Genomic DNA, 16,881 nt, shown 5'->3' on the forward strand with positions numbered 1-16,881 from the left:
CAGGCTGTACCTGAGAGAAACTCTGTATCTGATACTGAGTCAGGGCACCATTTCCCCACAGTCCTCTCTCCATGTGGCAAGTATAATAGGCCACAGGAAATCGGATGTTATCTGCCTCCAATTCAATTTAATTACCTGATGCCGGGACCAGAATAATAGAAACTGACTTGCCAATATAATATGATTTTCAGAGGCATTGGGAAGTGATTTAAGAAAGCAAAATGTGCATTTTTTAAGAGTTCTTTGAGTCCCTGCTTGTGTGTGTGTGTGTGTGTGTGTGTGTGTGTGTGTGTGTGTGTGTGTGTGTGTGTGTGTGTGTGTGTGTGTGTGTGTGTGTGTGTGTGTGTGTGTGTGTGTGTGTGTGTGTGTGTGTGTGTGTGTGTGTGTGTGTGTGTGTGTGTGTGTGTGTGTGTTTTGTAGGTGTGTGTTTGACTGCATGGTGTCGTCAGGTTAGAAATCACTGGTGGAAAACTCTCCTGACCCCTGAGCAAAGCTTCTCAGACTTATTCCATCCTCCAACGTCCCGGTGACACGAAGGGTTTGTTCTCTCGATTAGCCGCTCGTGCCCTTTTCTTTGTTTTTCACCAGGCTTGACATTCAACACGCACAATCACCTCCTGAACTTTGCTCGTACAGGCTTCTCACTAATGAGGCATCTTAGGGTTTGTACCACAGACAAAGCCCCTTGAGTATTTCACAGTCCTGAACGAAGCCCAAAACATCGAATCATTATCCAGAATCTGTAGGCTGTATTTTCCCCAACTCATACCTTCAGAAAAGGTGAGTATTAAGGAGTCTTATTGTTCAGTAGGAACAAATGCACTGAAGTCCCAGCGTTACGTGGCGGACGTGAAAGAGGGACTCCTGAGTAAAGGCATTTGTCCAGAGTGCAGGTTGAGCTCTGGACATTTTCAATCGAGTGGGGAAAAAAATAAATAACAGAAACCCTTGATTTCTGTGTCTTTCTCCTCTCAGCTGCCGTTGGAGCCAGCGTTGAGCCCAGAGCCCCCCCCCTTGGATTCAGATAGGCCAGTGGAGACCCCCGCCCAAGCACAGACTAAGGTGAGATTTGGCACAATCTGTCCAAGGCCTTGCTTGCATCCGATCGATGTGGTCCTGTCATGGTAAAAACACCAATATTAGTGCTCACGGGTAAGTGGGGAAAACTCTCTGGGAGAAAAAGATTTAGCCCGGTGCACTCTGGCGTCACAAATCAGTCAGTCCTTAAGAATTCTCCTTCAACAGATGTACAGTAAGCCTCCTAAATCCCGTCTATGCTTTAAAATACAGTTACTGGAGTGGATGCTGAAGGTCATTCCAAAAACAAGAGGCAAAAGATGAAACCTAAACTTCTTTCAGGGAGTTGGTTAAAGAAAACCCTCTGATTTTCCAGGTTCCTTGATGTTATTGGGCAAGATGACCTTTTCTCAGGGAAAAGGTCAGACACTGTTGTTAGGTTTAGCATGGGATGCAGTTCTGCTCAATTAGCTGCAGATGGCTTTCAACCTTACCTGTTTTTATGGTGCTCTGGTTGTCTTCTTGATCTCACAGACATCAAAGCTTTTTGTCCAGCACAAGCTTGTTATCGAATAAATTGGAAAACGCCGTCCAAGTGCTAACTGTGTGGGACTGGCTTGGTGTAAGACCAGAGAAATACTGAGCAGGCACGCAGCTTGCTAAGATGAGGCAGTACCGGTTTTCCTTAAAAACCCCCTACCCTTAAAATCAAAGATATGACCTCCATTGTGATCAGCGCCTGCCGAATGTAGAATTATCATTCTGTCCCCGTGCCTGGCGATGGCTTCTTGTGGTGGCTGTATCAGAGGTGTCAAATTGAATATAGATTTTATCTCAATCCTATTTCTTCATCTCTTTCGCTGTAATACCGTGCTGTAAGCAGGTGAGATCCTGCCACCCTGCCAGCAAGAGGCTCCCCCTCTCCAAGTCTCCTCGTCACCTTCCTTCTCCGATTACTATTGATCTGTTGTTCTTTATCCCCGGTGGGAATATAAAGAACCATCGAGAGCTTTTCCATTTCATTCGCTCATCACGGAATATTAAAACGGACAGCAGGCAAACACAATCACACGAGAAATAAGGATTAGAGTCTTAAGTGGGGTGTCTGCACTCTGCTGTCCTGCATGAGTCGAGGGCAGAAGAGGTGTACAGCTTGGGGCTTGGGGTGAGGTATCTCCCTCAGCCTGCCACCTGTGTGTTGAGGTAACACCCTCAGCCCGGCGCCTGTGTGTTGAGGTAACTCCCTCAGCCCGGCGCCTGTATGTTGAGGTAACTCCCTCAGCCCGGCGCCTGTGGGGTGAGGTAACTCCCTCAGCCCGGCGCCTGTGTGTTGAGGTAACTCCCTCAGCCCGGCGCCTGTATGTTGAGGTAACTCCCTCAGCCCGGCGCCTGTGTGTTGAGGTAACTCCCTCAGCCCGGCGCCTGTGTGTTGAGGTAACTCCCTCAGCCCGGCGCCTGTGTGTTGAGGTAACTCCCTCAGCCCGGCGCCTGTGGGGTGAGGTAACTCCCTCAGCCCGGCACCTGTGGGGTGAGGTAACACCCTCAGCCCGGCGCCTGTGGGGTGAGGTAACACCCTCAGCCCGGCGCCTGTGGGGTGAGGTAACACCCTCAGCCTGGCGCCTGTGGGGTGAGGTAACACCCTCAGCCCGGCGCCTGTGTGGTGAGGTAACTCCCTCAGCCTGGCGCCTATGGGGTGAGGTAACACCCTCAGCCCGGCGCCTGTGTGGTGAGGTAACTCCCTCAGCTGGGGCTTAATGTACTAGACAGGAATCTGGTGAGATGAAGAGAGTCTAGGAGAGGTCGGCTGGGTTCAACACCTTTATGCTGAGCACAGCACAGGTCACCAGGCAAGAATTATTTACAGACCTGTCCAGGACAGTTCCTCCTGTTCAGCCCAATGCAATGGTAATAGACTATAAATTCAGTATGGTGGAGTAATCCTAATAAATATGCCAAGCAATGTATATATTCTGTACATTCAGTGACTTTTGAAAAGGGTCACAGAGTGGTACTGGCACATTTGTAGTGTGTTTCCTAAATATTTCAGTGTGGCAGCATTTATTTGAATTTGCAGTGTATTTCATTATAAGTGGCTCTCTATTGACTCATCAGTCTTATTTTAATAGTCCACTAAGGATTGCACTAAAGAGACCCATGACTGCTTTCATTTAATAGTTTGACTGTTTCAGGGGAAAAAAGTCTATTACCGCATTAATTGCTTCTTTAATTAAAGATAACCAGTCCCACAGCGTTGGCCAGTCATGAGAAACGGAAGCTCAGCTGCTTGCACACGTTCTCCCATTCCTTCGTTCCCTCACTTCTCCGTCACCTGTGTCTGTCACCAGCTCTAGCTGTCTGAGGTCCTATAGGGAGTCCAGGGAAGTGCAGGAATGTCGTTCCCACATCCGCGTTCCCACTCAGCACATGGGATCTTTCCTGGCTGCTCAGGAAAGGGTGTCAGCGGGCAACACGGGGCTGAGAAAGTTGTGTTCTTGGTCATCAGAGCAAAGGCATTACAGACTTACAGAGCAGGAAAAATCTCCTGAAGGCACCAACAAGTCTGCTGTTCCTGTCAAAACGTAAAAGACATAGCCCTTGTAAAAGGAAAACCCTTCCGAAGTTTGTTTTCTTTTTTAATCTATAATAATAATAATTGCTTACACTTATATAGCGCTTTTCTGGACACTCCACTCAAAGCGCTTTACAGGTAATGGGGACTCCCCTCCACCACCACCAACGTGCAGCCCCACCTGGATGATGCGACGGCAGCCATAGCGCGCCAGAACTCTCACCACACACCAGCTATCAGTGGGGAGGAGAGCAGAGTAATGAAGCCAGTTCATAGATGGGGATTATTAGGAGGCCATGATTGGTAAGGGTCAATGGGAAATTTGGACAGGACACCAGGATTACACCTCTACTCTTTTCGAGAAACGCCCTTGGTTTTACGACTCATCCGAAGGACGGCGCTTTTTTTTTTACAGTATAGTGTCCCAGTCACTATACTGGGGCATTAGGACCCACATGGACCACGGGGTGAGCTCCCCCTGCTGGCCCCACTAACACCTCTTCCAGCAGCAGCCTTAGTTTTTCCCAGGAGGTCTCCCATCCAGGTACTGACCAGGCTCACAGCTGCTGAGCTCCAGTGGGCTGCCAGTTGTGAGTTGCAGGGTGATATGGCTGCTGACATATCTGGCTTAAACCAGTCCATTTTTAGTTTTGCATTGGAATTTCTCCACAAATTGCGAATAAAAGCTTTGCGGAAATTGAAGTGGTAAAAGAGTTAAAGGGGTAGGAAGGTTTCTGAGGCGGATTTGAATGACTGGACCAATGGGTTTTGTTTTAATTGTAGCTCCAGTAAATAACAGGGTTTACTGCCGCGGACGTAATATCATAATGATGAATATAGTAAGATAACAGGCTCTGCCCTTGTTTTATGCATGGGTCTGAATATCTGACTGTGCTTTTTAAATTAATTCAAAGGAGCTGTGACTTGTTTGGCTGAGGACAATAGCAATTTTAATTTTTCCCTGGAAAGTTTCATGGTGGCAGTGCCCTCTGTTGACTTTTGTGTTTGTTAATTCTAAAGATTCTCGGGAGTTTGTTATAAACCTGGAAATTGAAATCTGTGTTTGGAAACAAGACCTCCATTAAATCGCCATCATGCGGCTCTGCAAGTACCCAGTTGATTCCCAAACTGTTCTCGGTTCACGTTGCTCCCTTTCCCTCTCTCTGTGTCTTTCAGGGCGCCGGGGACTGCGCGAGAAATGGAACGCCGGGCACCAGAGCCCCCGCTGCGTCCATGGATGCACTCTCCCCGTTCTTCAGGAAGAAAGCGCACATCCTGGAGGTGCTGCGGAAACTGGAAGAGACGGACCCCCTGAAGTTCCATCCCTCAGCAGGGCTGTCTTCCTACCGAGACATTGGGCAGGCGCTTCTGCCCACGGACCCAATCAGACCAGGGGAATATGCCGTCCAGCGGAAGGCCTCGGATATGGAGCGGCATTTGAGTGGGGATTCGGATATCCATGACTACATGAACGGTGAAGGGGCGCTTCCAGAGGACAACGGGCTGGACTATGAGAGCTGTCAATCTTGCTTGGTGTTCTCCCAGAAAAGTCTGGATAGCCTGTTTAGATGGAAGCAGGACAATGCCATGAGCCCAGCTAAAAGGGAAAACACCCGTGGCCTTGATCACAAAGATGCACCGGTTTCCATGCAGACAAAGGAATCAATGATGATCCTGCCGCCAGGCAACGCAAACGAGTGTTGCAGCCCAGCAGAAAAGACATCCTCGGATTTCCCTTCTGAACCCAGGAATGAGAAACCGAATGACCTTGCACAGCTCTTGGCTAGCAAATCTTATTTCTGCTCACTCATTAAAGACACTGATCAGAATGGCTTAAACAAACAACAGGAGGATTCTTTGTCACTGGAAGAGCACAACAACGGCCCCTGTGAAGAGAAATGTTGTGGCAAGCTCTCTGGTGCTAATCTGCCTTTGCCGTGCCAATCCCCACCCAGGGAAAATGATGATCTTCCTTCAAAACAAAATTTGAAGCACATAAAAACTGTAGCCTTCCCTAGCTTAAATGCAGGAGAGGTAATTAACACAGAAGAGCATTACCTCAAACTGGAGGCCTACAGCTCAACCGAAGCCACAAACGTGAAAAACAGTTTGTACAACACTACCTCAAACATGACTGTACCTGGGGTCCCAGAAAGCTCTCAGATTGCTTACTGCCAGCAGGAATCAAGGGAACAGATGTGTAACGGGTTGTACTTTTCCGAGTCCTGCTTTTCTAAGGAAGTTGATTCCTATTTACCGGCAAGTACACCTGAGAAAAACGATCTCAACTCCCTACAGCAGGTGACTCAGGAGAAAGGCAAACTTGCACTTAGTCCCACTTCCCCTTCCTGCGTGACAGACACCAAGCCCTCCCCCATTTCCTCCCCTTCTCGGTTGCTTAAGTTTCTCAAAATACCCTCCATTGGAGAGCGGGCCCAAGCCTCCAACCCCCTACGTCTCAGCCCTCAGCTCACTCGCAGCTCCAAGATTCCCTGCCGGAACAACAACTATGAGGTGTACCACTCCCCTGCCACAGCTCGCAGAGCTGCCACGGCTGAGAGAGACAAACAACCAGCCCCCTCCAAGAATGATTCTTACCCCTCGACCCACTCTGCACCTACTTCACCCCCCAAACCGGAGGAAGTGTTACCCTTGCAGAAGGATCCCAGTTATAGCAGCCACTCGGCTCCTAAAGCCAGCCGGAACGCCAAGTTGGCACCTTCAGGGCAGCAACAGAGAAGCTTCCAGAAGGTGCCCCACTATGAGAACCTCTCAGACCTTCCCACAGCTTGCCAGGCTGACGGATCAACACAGGTTCTTGAAAGGGTGAACCAGTCCAGCTTCCCCTCCTGCTCCCCCGAAGGTCACTCAGAAAAACAAGTAAACTCTCTTGAGGAAAAACGGATCAGTCCAGACCACAAACAGCACCACCTCCCCTGTGGGAGCAGCTCATCATCGACCAACCCATCTTGTGACCCTGCTGCCCCAGACCAAGACCTGTATGTGGAGAATTCTGTCTGGTACAAAATCCATGATCACCACAGCTTGCCCAACTCCTCTGCCGTCCACAAATCTCAAAACAGCTGCCTCTACTCCAGTATGAAGGACAAACATGTTCCAGAAGCGGCCTTGCAAGCCTCTGATTCAATCCAGTCATTCAATCTTCCAGTCACGGCTAAAAAGGGAGAGCCTCCCTCCATTCCCAAGAAGCCAGTGAGTGGGAAATCTCCGAGTGAATCCAGCCACCTTCCTTTTAAAGAACGCTTGGCAGCACTGGGCAAGCTGAAGAACACAGAAGACTCGCATACCACTGGGCCTTTCGTGGGGTCCCCCTTAGATAAGAAGGATGGGCAGTGCAATGGGAGGGTTGTCTCCTCCAGCAATAATGAGAGAAGCAAAACAGCTGAAAGGCAATGTGATCGCAATGGAGCAGACCACAGACATTCCAAATATACAGATTCACTTGATGGGAAGTCTTATCCCAAAGCCAACCTCAATAGTTATGGCCTGAAGGCTCCAGGCCCTTATGAACCAGGGGTGAAATCCTTACCTCCCAGCACATCGACTCCCAAAGCAGATCTGGAGACTTTCTCTTCTAGAATCTATGTAGCAAGGGCAGATGTTCCAAAGATCAGAGCGGCTCTGCCATCCTCAAACCCTGATCCGCCTCAAGTCTTGCGCAACTTCATGAAGTGTGCAAATGCTCAGAATCCTTCTCAGAATGGCAAGACTGCCCCCAGCCCCCAGGGGAGTCCCACCAAGGTCCCATTTAAATCACCTACCAAACCTAACCAAGGGTCTTCCTCCAGCTGCAGAGGCTCCAAACCAACTCAGGATGAGCGTGTCACCTCCCAGAAGCACTCGCCCAGGGCAGATGACAAGAGCAAGCTGCTCGCAAACAAGAAGAAGAACTCAGCTTATTCCGACAGCCTCCCGCCACCTCCTCCCAGGCCCGATGCTGTTGGAGACAAGAGACCTCTTGTGCCTGGTCCCCAGTCAGCCATTGAGCAGAAAGTGATGAAGGGCATTGAGGAGAATATGCTGAAGCTACAGGTGCAGGATCGAGGCCAGGTAGTTGAAGTCAAGCAGAAAACCTCTAATGGCATTGCCAGCTGGTTTGGTCTGAAAAAGAGCAAACTGCCAGCTCTCAGTCGCAAGGCTGATGTGGCCAAGCTCAAGGAAGACAAGAAGGAATGGAAGCTCAACATGCCTTCTGCAGGGAAAGACCCCAAAGTGGCCACCAAGAAGAAGCTGGAGGTAGAGAGCTTGAATATTTCCAAACTGATGGAGAAGGCCGAGGACCTGCGGAAAGCCCTGGAGGAGGAACGGGCTTATGTCAATGGCGTGGCCTTGGACAGGGCCAGCCGGGGCCACTCCTGTGAGGTGGTTATGGATCAGAACCAGAGCCAGCTTTCCGTGGTCTACAGAGAGGTGACGTCTGACACTTTCATGCAGCAACTGCTGAACAGGTGAGGAACAAGGACGATGTGATGTACCCCGTCTTGATTCTAAATCTTAAGGAAGCTGTTCTCCCCAGAATATCACCAACTTAAAAAATTGTTTGCCAGTGCACGGGTTGAATTGTTTACTTTAGGGACTTTGGAAAGGCACCTTTCACTTGAAAACGTTTTTTGTGATGATACTTTAGAAGCGTTTAATATAGGCAAACTCCTGAAGTGCGAAAATATCAAATATAAAAATTACCGTTGTGGAGTTAGGAAACCAATAATTGTCCCATGAAGCACATGGAATAAGAATATTGACTTGTAGAAAATTCTAACGTTTCTGGGTGCTGATTTTCTTGGATTCGTCCAGAGAAGGTTGGATCAATACATTTTTTGCAGTGGGGTGAGCATTGTGGGTAAAGCTTAGTTTTTACTTTATTGATGTTTCCTTTTAGTGTTGGACAGCTGGTCAGAGCACTGAGCTGTACGGATACTTTTATGTTTCACAAGAAGAGCAAACTGTCTTTTTTTAACAGATTTTTATCAAAATATTGAAGTGAAACAGGTTTTTCACAGTTGTCTCTGTATTTCTGAGCTGGTAGTTTGCCCACGGCAACATCAAACAAGGCTGAAAGGAGGACAAACACATCAGTTAAAATCCCTCTTTTTCTTGAGGTCTTGTTTCTAGGCACCTCAGACCTGTCTGGAGTGTAAATTAAAGTCATTTTCAGTTATTCTCCCCTTTTCCCTTTTGTATCAATAACAAAAGCTAAGAGCTTTTGTTTTGTGTGTTTCAGTGTGAAAACAGGTTTATGCTCCTGAAATATATGCAAAAAGGAAAAAACAACACCTTCACCTGATCTCATCCAATATCAGAAGGCCAGGCTGAGCCTGGACAGCACTGGGAGGGCAGGCCTCTGAGGATGTGGTGTCGGTGGACCAGTAGGTGGCACTCTTGTAGTGTGGTGACCCAAACTGAACATGAATCAAATGAGGTTGAACTGGTGGTACAAGCGGATCATTAGAAAAGTGTGACTGAAGGAGTACGAAGGATGTTACGGCATTTGATCAGGTTCAACACTGGAGAGAGAGCTGCATCCAGGGACTTAGCTGAAGTCCTCAGGCTTTGCTTTCTCACCCAGGGTGGACGAGAGGGACTCCAGCGGCAATGGCCTGGCACACCGACGCCTGTCCTTTGACTCCAAGAAATCTCGGCCCATCTTCAGCTCTCAGAGGAACGGCATCATCAGCCATGCCAAGAGCCGGCAGGAGGTCGCCAAGGTGAAAGAGCTTTCCTGCACCTCACACTTTCTCTATTCACGCAATACTAAACGTGATACACGATCACATAAAGCAAAAGCTGGTGAGAATTGCTTAAAACCTGTAAACTGGAAGTTCTAGCATTCATTAAACACGATGCTAGATCGTGGTTGTGATTTGGCAATCTGAAAAAAATGGACTTACTTTGGATCAAGGCAGCAGAGAGATAATAGCCATAATTTTTGGTTCCCTGTTGCGTTACGCCGGAGACCCCGGAACCGCGACGATCACATGTCCAGGACAGGTATTCAGTATCTAAACAGGAGAATATCTAAATGCCTCATTTAAGTGCTTTACAGTATATGATTTCAACAATTCTTACTCTTTGGTTATGTAGGCTACGGATCTAGTCTGCAAAGGTGACATAACATCAGACGAGAGCCTGACTGAGTCAGTCAACTCCCAGCACTTTGCAGGTAAGAGGTTACAGAGCTCTGAGCTGCACAAATTCATTTTCAGGGGGTCTGGGACTCTCGGTCTCTCAGCATTGCCAGGATGTAGGTAGGAGGATGAATGGCTAAAATGGTTGCCTGGTACAGAGCATGCATCCCAGAATAAAGGCTTAGTACTCTTTTTTATTTAATAACCATGTCTTAAAATGATGCTCCAAAGGAATTGCATCAACCAGAAATAATTAAGACAACTACCATTAGTTTCTTTTAATGATAATTTAGCCAACACCCGGATTTTATCACTGGCTGTAAAGGAATTCCTGAGTTGGGAGGGGAGAGCACCACCAAGGGGTGTATTAACAGTAGCAATCTCATTAGACTTCGATGTCAGGGCATGCCGAGTGTCCCAGAGCTTTCTCACTGCTGCTGTGGATGTAGGCCCAGTGGTTGGCTGTGATATCACCGTGTTAAGGCTGCTCATTCTCCTTCTCCTGTCCTCAGGTTCCGGGTCCTCCACCAGAACCCTGGACAGTGGGATTGGAACGTTCCCTCTCCCCGACTACGCCGGCTGTGTGGCGGGGAAACTTGTCCCCAAGGTGAAGCCCCGCGGAGATCAGGAGTTCTCTGCGCCACTGGGAAAAGCGGGACCGGTAACGAAGGTCCCACGTAAAGCCCGGACACTGGAGAGGGAGCTGTCATCCCTGGAGGAGGCCTTCCCCAGAGACAAAGATCTGAGCCCCGGGCTGTACAGCGCCGCCCTGGAGGGCAAGAGCTCCAGCACACACCTCTCCACTGCCATCCAAGAAGGTACCCGTTCTTTTACTCTTCTCTCCCAGTCCTGGGGAAATACAGGGTCTTAGGTTTTTGTTGTTAGCTAAGCACTTGCTGACTTAAGACAACTGAACGAGCTGACTTGGTCTAAAATATTGTGGTTTTCACATCTTAAGGCAACATCGTATATTCTATGCTGCATCACTTTGCTTCAGATGGTCCTCCAAGTGAGTGCACTTAGACTTACTCTGCTTTATGGAGCTTTTGTTTTATTACCCGCAGAATAACCGCAGACATCTGTGGTTCTGAGTAACTGAGATATTTGTACAGCTGATTAGCAGTTTGTGTGAGTGAAAAGGTACTCAACAACAAGGTGCAGCACTTTCACTCTCGTTTAGGCACCTTTCTCTACGGATGTTTGCACAGATTGGGTGAGTTACTCAATTAGAGTGGGAGAGGGAAGATAAATCCCAAGAATTGTTATTTTGTTCCACTGCAGATGTAGATGCTTATGGAGCTCACGTTCAGTCCCCGCCTTCCAAGAACTGGACTTTCCCCAATTTGAAGGCCTCCAGTGGTCCCACTGAGGTGTACTTGGGGATGAGGAGTGACGTAGAGCCAGCCAGCCACGGGACCCCCTTCAGAAGGGTGAGGACCTCTGTTCTCTGCTCACAGCCTGTACTAAGTAGATGCCATCCAAATCCAATGTAGGACACAAAGACTACCAAGAAGACATACTTAGAAGGAGCAGTGCAGTAAATTATTATTCATTAAGATACAGAAGGTGTATAGTAGGTCTTTGCTCTGGGATCACCTTATTGTCCATATATTCTGAACATTTTTTTTTTCTGCGTGCTAAAAGGTCAGATTTTCAGAAACTGCTGCATTTTGAGCAATGCTACCAAGTCATGAATGCACTTCACCGGCAGCAAACAAAATTGCTGAGCTTTTACTGCCGAATTGTTTGGCTGTATACAGAATGGTACAGTGCCCAAGAGACAGTCTTTAAATCCAGAAGGTAAGATGTGTCCTAATGAAGCAGGTAGATGAGTCATAAATCTAGAAACGTAAATGAACTGAGCATAATAACAGCCTGTATTGTGCACAGCTGAGAAGTAAACTTTCCTGTAATGAATGAATGAGTGATCTTGTGCTGGAAGGTGTATGTTTTCCCTTAATGACCTAAAGAATAAAATACCATCTGGTCTCACTAAGTCGCAGAAGAATTCAGAAGCTGCAAGGTGGAGGTTTGAGGGTGAGGAATGAAACCAGAAGAGATTAAAGTACCACAGTACAGGAATTGCCATCCATTCTTGGATATTATAACTGTGCTTAAGGACCTGGAAAGACAATTCATTGGTTCTTACCAGGAAATGTACCATGAACATTGTCTGGGATAGAGACATCCTGGAGCTAGGAGTGTTTGTCTAAATCTCTCCAGACGGATTCGTCCTCTGAGGCCCTGTGACATGAGTAAGACAGAACACATGCTGCTTACACAACAAAAGAATCCATCTAGCCGGACTTTGTGATTATAGCTATAGCTAGTGATACTCTCTACATGCTAAATCATTAGTTCACTTGGTCCACTGATAAGGCTTCTCTTGGCTTTGTGCTTATTGAAAAATAGATTTTACCTCTTTCATTTTGTAACCCAAAAATTACTTTTCTAATTTTAATCTGGCTGTGCTTGCCTCTATAGCCTGTGCACCATACAAGGAGAATAAGAAAATATTCATGCCATCTGTGAGAATCCTTCATCCTGTAACACTGCAAGCTCAGTGCACAGTGGTTTAGCTACTAAAGTGCTAGGTCACACCTTCTCTGCACTTGAGCCCACCCAACTATAGCAGGGCTCAGTTGATTGGGCACTGCCACCTAGGAAATCACAGTCACAATCAGAATAGGATATAGCCCAGATTTAACCATCGACAGGGTCACGCTGCGGCCAAGCCTAGGCTGGAGTCGGTGTCGGGGCTCTGGATACGAGTGGAGAGCTGTGGATTCAGATCCTGAAAGGGATGCTACTGTTGAGAATGGCCATGCCTTCCAGGTTGCTCCAGTAAATACCCTGCTGTATAAATGGGTCTCCAGGATGTCCCTGTGAATATTTCTTAAAGGACTTCTCTGGTGCAATAAAGTGTCAAAAAACAACCTGCAAGCACCTTCACCGGTTGAATCATTCAGGAGCCCACAGAACTGGTTTTAGAATTCTTCTCTGGGCTTCCCAAGGTCTCCATGAATACCTTCCAGGATCTTTGGTCTGCCGAAACCGATCTGAATTTTATTCTCCCGAATTCTGTGGTGCTGTGAATCTGTGTTGAAGTTAAAAGGTCAGGATGCCCATTTACTATGGTATGAGAAACAAGCATCCCTGTGTACTGACTGCCTTTGCAGCCTGCACTTGTGTTGCTCTCTGCCTTATCTATCCTGTTGTAAGAGAGAGCTTGAAAATCTGCTTTACAGACTCAAAAATGTCTGATCCTGTTCCGACTGTGGAATCCAATCCTGAAGGTTCCAGCAGACAAAGGTTTTAACTTTTGTTTTGGATCTGACAAGGCAGGGGTCGTAGAAAGCTTTAGAAGTAGGATGATGCAGAAGTCCTGTTCCCTACATATCGGTAATCTGCTTTTCTCTGCCTTCCGCTCTCTTCTTTAACAGAGTGTGAAGCCATGTGCTGCGGCCCCCTCCCGAGACGGTGACCCCGCCAGCCTGGCTCTGCCCCCTCCCCTGGGGCGCCGGGCAAAGAGCCGCACCCTCCCGGGCCCCGAGATGGGCAAGGAGGGGGGGCTGGAGCTGGTCAAGGAGAAGGCCGACGACGTTCTGTCCCCTGGGCGGCCCCCCGCCCTGGAGACCCCCGAGTCCCTCAGCGACTCGCTCTATGACAGTTTGTCCTCCTGTGGTAGTCAGGGCTGAGAGCGCTGCAGACAAACACCGAGACTGACCCAGGCAGGCAGGTGTGCCAGGACACTGCCGCCACAGTCCTGTCTCCGGGTTTAACTGAGGATCAGGCGGACAGACAAGCTCGACAGGCTTCAGACCACAGCAGAATTACAGTCCAGATCGACAGGCATGCCATTACTCAAAGCAGTATCTGATTCAGTGAATTGACTTGAATTCAGCAGAATGCAGTATTCACCATTTCTAGGTTTCCTACAGGGAAGATCTAGACACACCTGTGACTGGCAGACTGACAGGCCTGACACAGCCATTGGCAGACAGACTTTTCTGACCTCTGGGAAGATTGTTCCCACAAACGTTTCGGTCACATTAAATTGAACATCCAAAGCCGGGATTTTTGTATAGACCTTGCACTGGCACAAACAAGGCCGGCCGGTGTTTCATTGTCCAGCTGTGACCAAAAGTAAGAGGTTGCTGAGGCATTACAAAACATTTGTCCACTGCTGCAGCGTGGGAGGTCAGGCAATGACATCCTGTAATGAGCTTGTTCTCCTGCAGACAGTCAAATACACCTCCACCACTCTGGAAAACAGACTGTCCCTCAGGATTTCCAGACAGACACTTGCTCACAAGAATCCCCCGGATATTTCAGACGTGGTCACAGTCGCTCTGCCCTGTGTAAATTTCTGAAAGGAGGCAGACGATTCCCAGACACACAAACCCATTTCCTTTCGACACAAATCTGTCGTCTATTTTTACATGCAGATCTGACCACGTGACTTGGACCAGGATATGGCGACTCATCGAGCATTAGCCCTCCTGAACATGCAAAGGACTCTGATGCAGTTACTGCCAAGCAATTATTTTCTGAGCTTCTGTTTTTCTTTTTTTTTATACCAGATGATATTTAAAATGACGAATAGGCTTCCAATTATTTAAAGAGGAAAAGAAAATCTGGAATTTTTAAATGTGAATGTTATTGTTCTCTGTTCCCGTTCGTTGTTGAATTATTTTATTTTTAACTTATGAGGAGTTTAAATTTGGTTTTGCTTTGTCTCCTGTCCTATGAAATAAAAGAGTTCTGCCCAGAGTCTCTGTGTTCACCTGATGAAGGAAAGGGCAAATGTGACCAGCAGCCAGAGAGACCATCTCAGAGTAGAATCAAGGAATACAAGAGTTATACATCGCTTCTGTTTACTTGAGTCCTGAGCATCTGGTTTCATTCTGTCTGTGATATCATGCACAGTGTGTTGGGTAATGCATCGTTCTTAAAAAAACATATTATACTGAGATTATAATTGCTCTGTGCAATGCTAAATCACCCTTGTAATAACTGAATTATACAAATCACAAGCATCACATTTATTTATTTCTTTACATAAAATCCCACAACAACATATCTACAATAACATTCTGCCCTCTGGAAGTTCAGAGAAAGAGGTTTCCTGCTTCCCTAGGAGATAAAAATGGGAACATGCAAAAAGACATCCAATTGTAGCATATATCATCAAGGTTAAGATCTGAGAGCTCTCCGATGTCTTTAGGGAATCAGAGGTCACATGATAGATACAAAAATTCTACAAAACCTGATCTACCACTTTCCACTCTAGTGTCCATTATTTTTTTTATCACAGTAAACTTTATTTCCACAATGTACACCATTCTTACAAATAATTTACATTCTTACAGCTGTAACATAAAATCTCTACAAATTTAAAAAGGTCATAAATAGAGATTGCCCGTTATCAGTCAATTCATTTTGCAAGTGGTCGTTAAGGCTGGATTCGCGCAACAAAGTCCCTCCACACACCAAGGGACAGGTTTTCCCATTTCCTCTTCAGCCCTTGCACAAGCCCCACAGTCCTCTCCAGTGTGTCCATTATAAGAACCAGCAGCTAAATCACCCTGCAGCTCACAGTCTGGCAGCCCACTGAAGCTCAGCTGTGAGCCTGGTCAGTACCTGGATGGGAGACCTCCTGGGAAAGCAAAGGCTGCTGCTGGAAGAGGTGTTAGTGGGACCAGAAGGGGGAACTCACCCTGCTCAGTGGGTATTAAATACCCCAGTATAGTGCCAGGGACGCTGTACTGTAAAAAGGTGCCGACCTTTGGATGAGAAATAAAACTGAGGTCCTTAAAAATCCCAGGGCGAGAAGAGAAGAGGTGTTACCCCAGCGTCCTGGCCTTTATCAATCATGGCCTCCTAATAATCCCCATGTATGAACTGGCTTCATCACTCTGCTCTCCTCCCCACTGAGAGCTGGTGTGTGGTGAGCGGACTGGTGCACTCAGGCTGCCGGCACATCACCCAGGTGGGGCTGCACACTGGTGGTGGTGGAGGGGAGTCCCAATTACCTGTAAAGCGCTTTGAGTGGAGTGTCCAGAAAAGCGCTATATAACTGTCAGCAATTATTATTAAATGGAAATCTACTGGTCTAGTGACAGCCCTGCCAGGAGGAAGATGCATGTGTCTTACCACCACGGAGTATGAGGCAACTGGTTTGGGTGGGAAGTGAAAATACAAAACTAACAGACGGAGAGTGGTGGTGCAGATTTGTTCGAGCGCTGCTGCTGCTGCTTGGCCACACATCGGCAGGTCTTGCCAGGTGCCATGTCAGTGAAAGACATTGACCCTCTCATCCATGCTACCTCTCGCACTGTGTTTGATAAATGGACACCTGTGGTACAGGGGCTGTAGCATACCCATCTAGTTAGTTTACATTTTAAACCTAAAAAACAGACTGTGCTACCTTTTCCTTTGTGGTTTTAACAGAAATCAGGGTGGTACACGTCCTTGCCCTGCACCCCAGCACAATACCAGTAACCGAGATGCCCTACGGGTTTTGTAAAATAAATCTCAAATATCAGCCACTGATGAGACCTGGAGTTTGCTCCAGGCTGCAAACAACTGGGACAGCACAGCCTGTGCACATGACAGGTTTAATGCCCTTCTCTCTCTAAATACACTGAGTGTGGGCCTTCAGTAGTAGATGCTTCACTGGGATTGATACACCCACAGGTGTAGAGGTGTCCCAATGATTGTTATTATGGTTCATCTCAAAAGAATAGGAAAATCTATTCTTTTGAAATTGTGCAAATTTCCCATAAAAAATGGGATGCACAAAGTGTCAGAGAAACGGTCTTGTTGAAAAACACGTTCTTATACTGTATATATACTGAGCATCAAAAGCAGCTATTCACTTAAAACTGCAACACAAATGCAAATCTATTAGCAAAAAATGTCATTTTTGCAAAAGCAGTGACTTTTAATTGAACAGATGTTCCATTCTTCTCCTTTATCAAAGACTCATCTCTGGCAAGCCCTTGCTTCTGTCCATCACATGTTTAATGGAGCTCAGGTCTGGCCAGCAGGGAATTCACAACATAACGCTCACTTTTTTACCCTGAAGAAAACCAGTGTTAGACAAGCAGACAGGATGTCTGTTCTTCTGCTGGAGATGTTGTCAGG

The 16,881-nt window shown here is 47.3% G+C and overlaps 1 protein-coding gene across 2 annotated transcripts in view; it reads left to right on the top strand.

The window, feature by feature from the left end:
- nckap5l (NCK-associated protein 5-like) overlaps window positions 1-14,506 on the top strand; it is a 60,811-nt gene extending 46,305 nt beyond the window's left edge. For both annotated transcript variants that reach the window (XM_088636053.1, XM_088636044.1), the window contains 7 exons: window positions 976-1,062; window positions 4,763-8,055; window positions 9,174-9,312; window positions 9,689-9,767; window positions 10,245-10,550; window positions 11,014-11,162; window positions 13,176-14,506. In XM_088636053.1, the coding sequence (XP_088492179.1) occupies window positions 976-1,062; window positions 4,763-8,055; window positions 9,174-9,312; window positions 9,689-9,767; window positions 10,245-10,550; window positions 11,014-11,162; window positions 13,176-13,430 (4,308 nt within the window). In that variant the 3' untranslated portion in view covers window positions 13,431-14,506. The remainder of the gene's footprint in view (window positions 1-975; window positions 1,063-4,762; window positions 8,056-9,173; window positions 9,313-9,688; window positions 9,768-10,244; window positions 10,551-11,013; window positions 11,163-13,175) is intronic.
- Window positions 14,507-16,881: the final 2,375 nt, after the last annotated feature.

This window comes from Lepisosteus platostomus, chromosome 1 (assembly GCF_059453375.1).
Source record: "Lepisosteus platostomus isolate fLepPlt1 chromosome 1, fLepPlt1.hap1, whole genome shotgun sequence".
NCBI classification, from domain to species: Eukaryota; Metazoa; Chordata; class Actinopteri; order Semionotiformes; family Lepisosteidae; genus Lepisosteus; species Lepisosteus platostomus.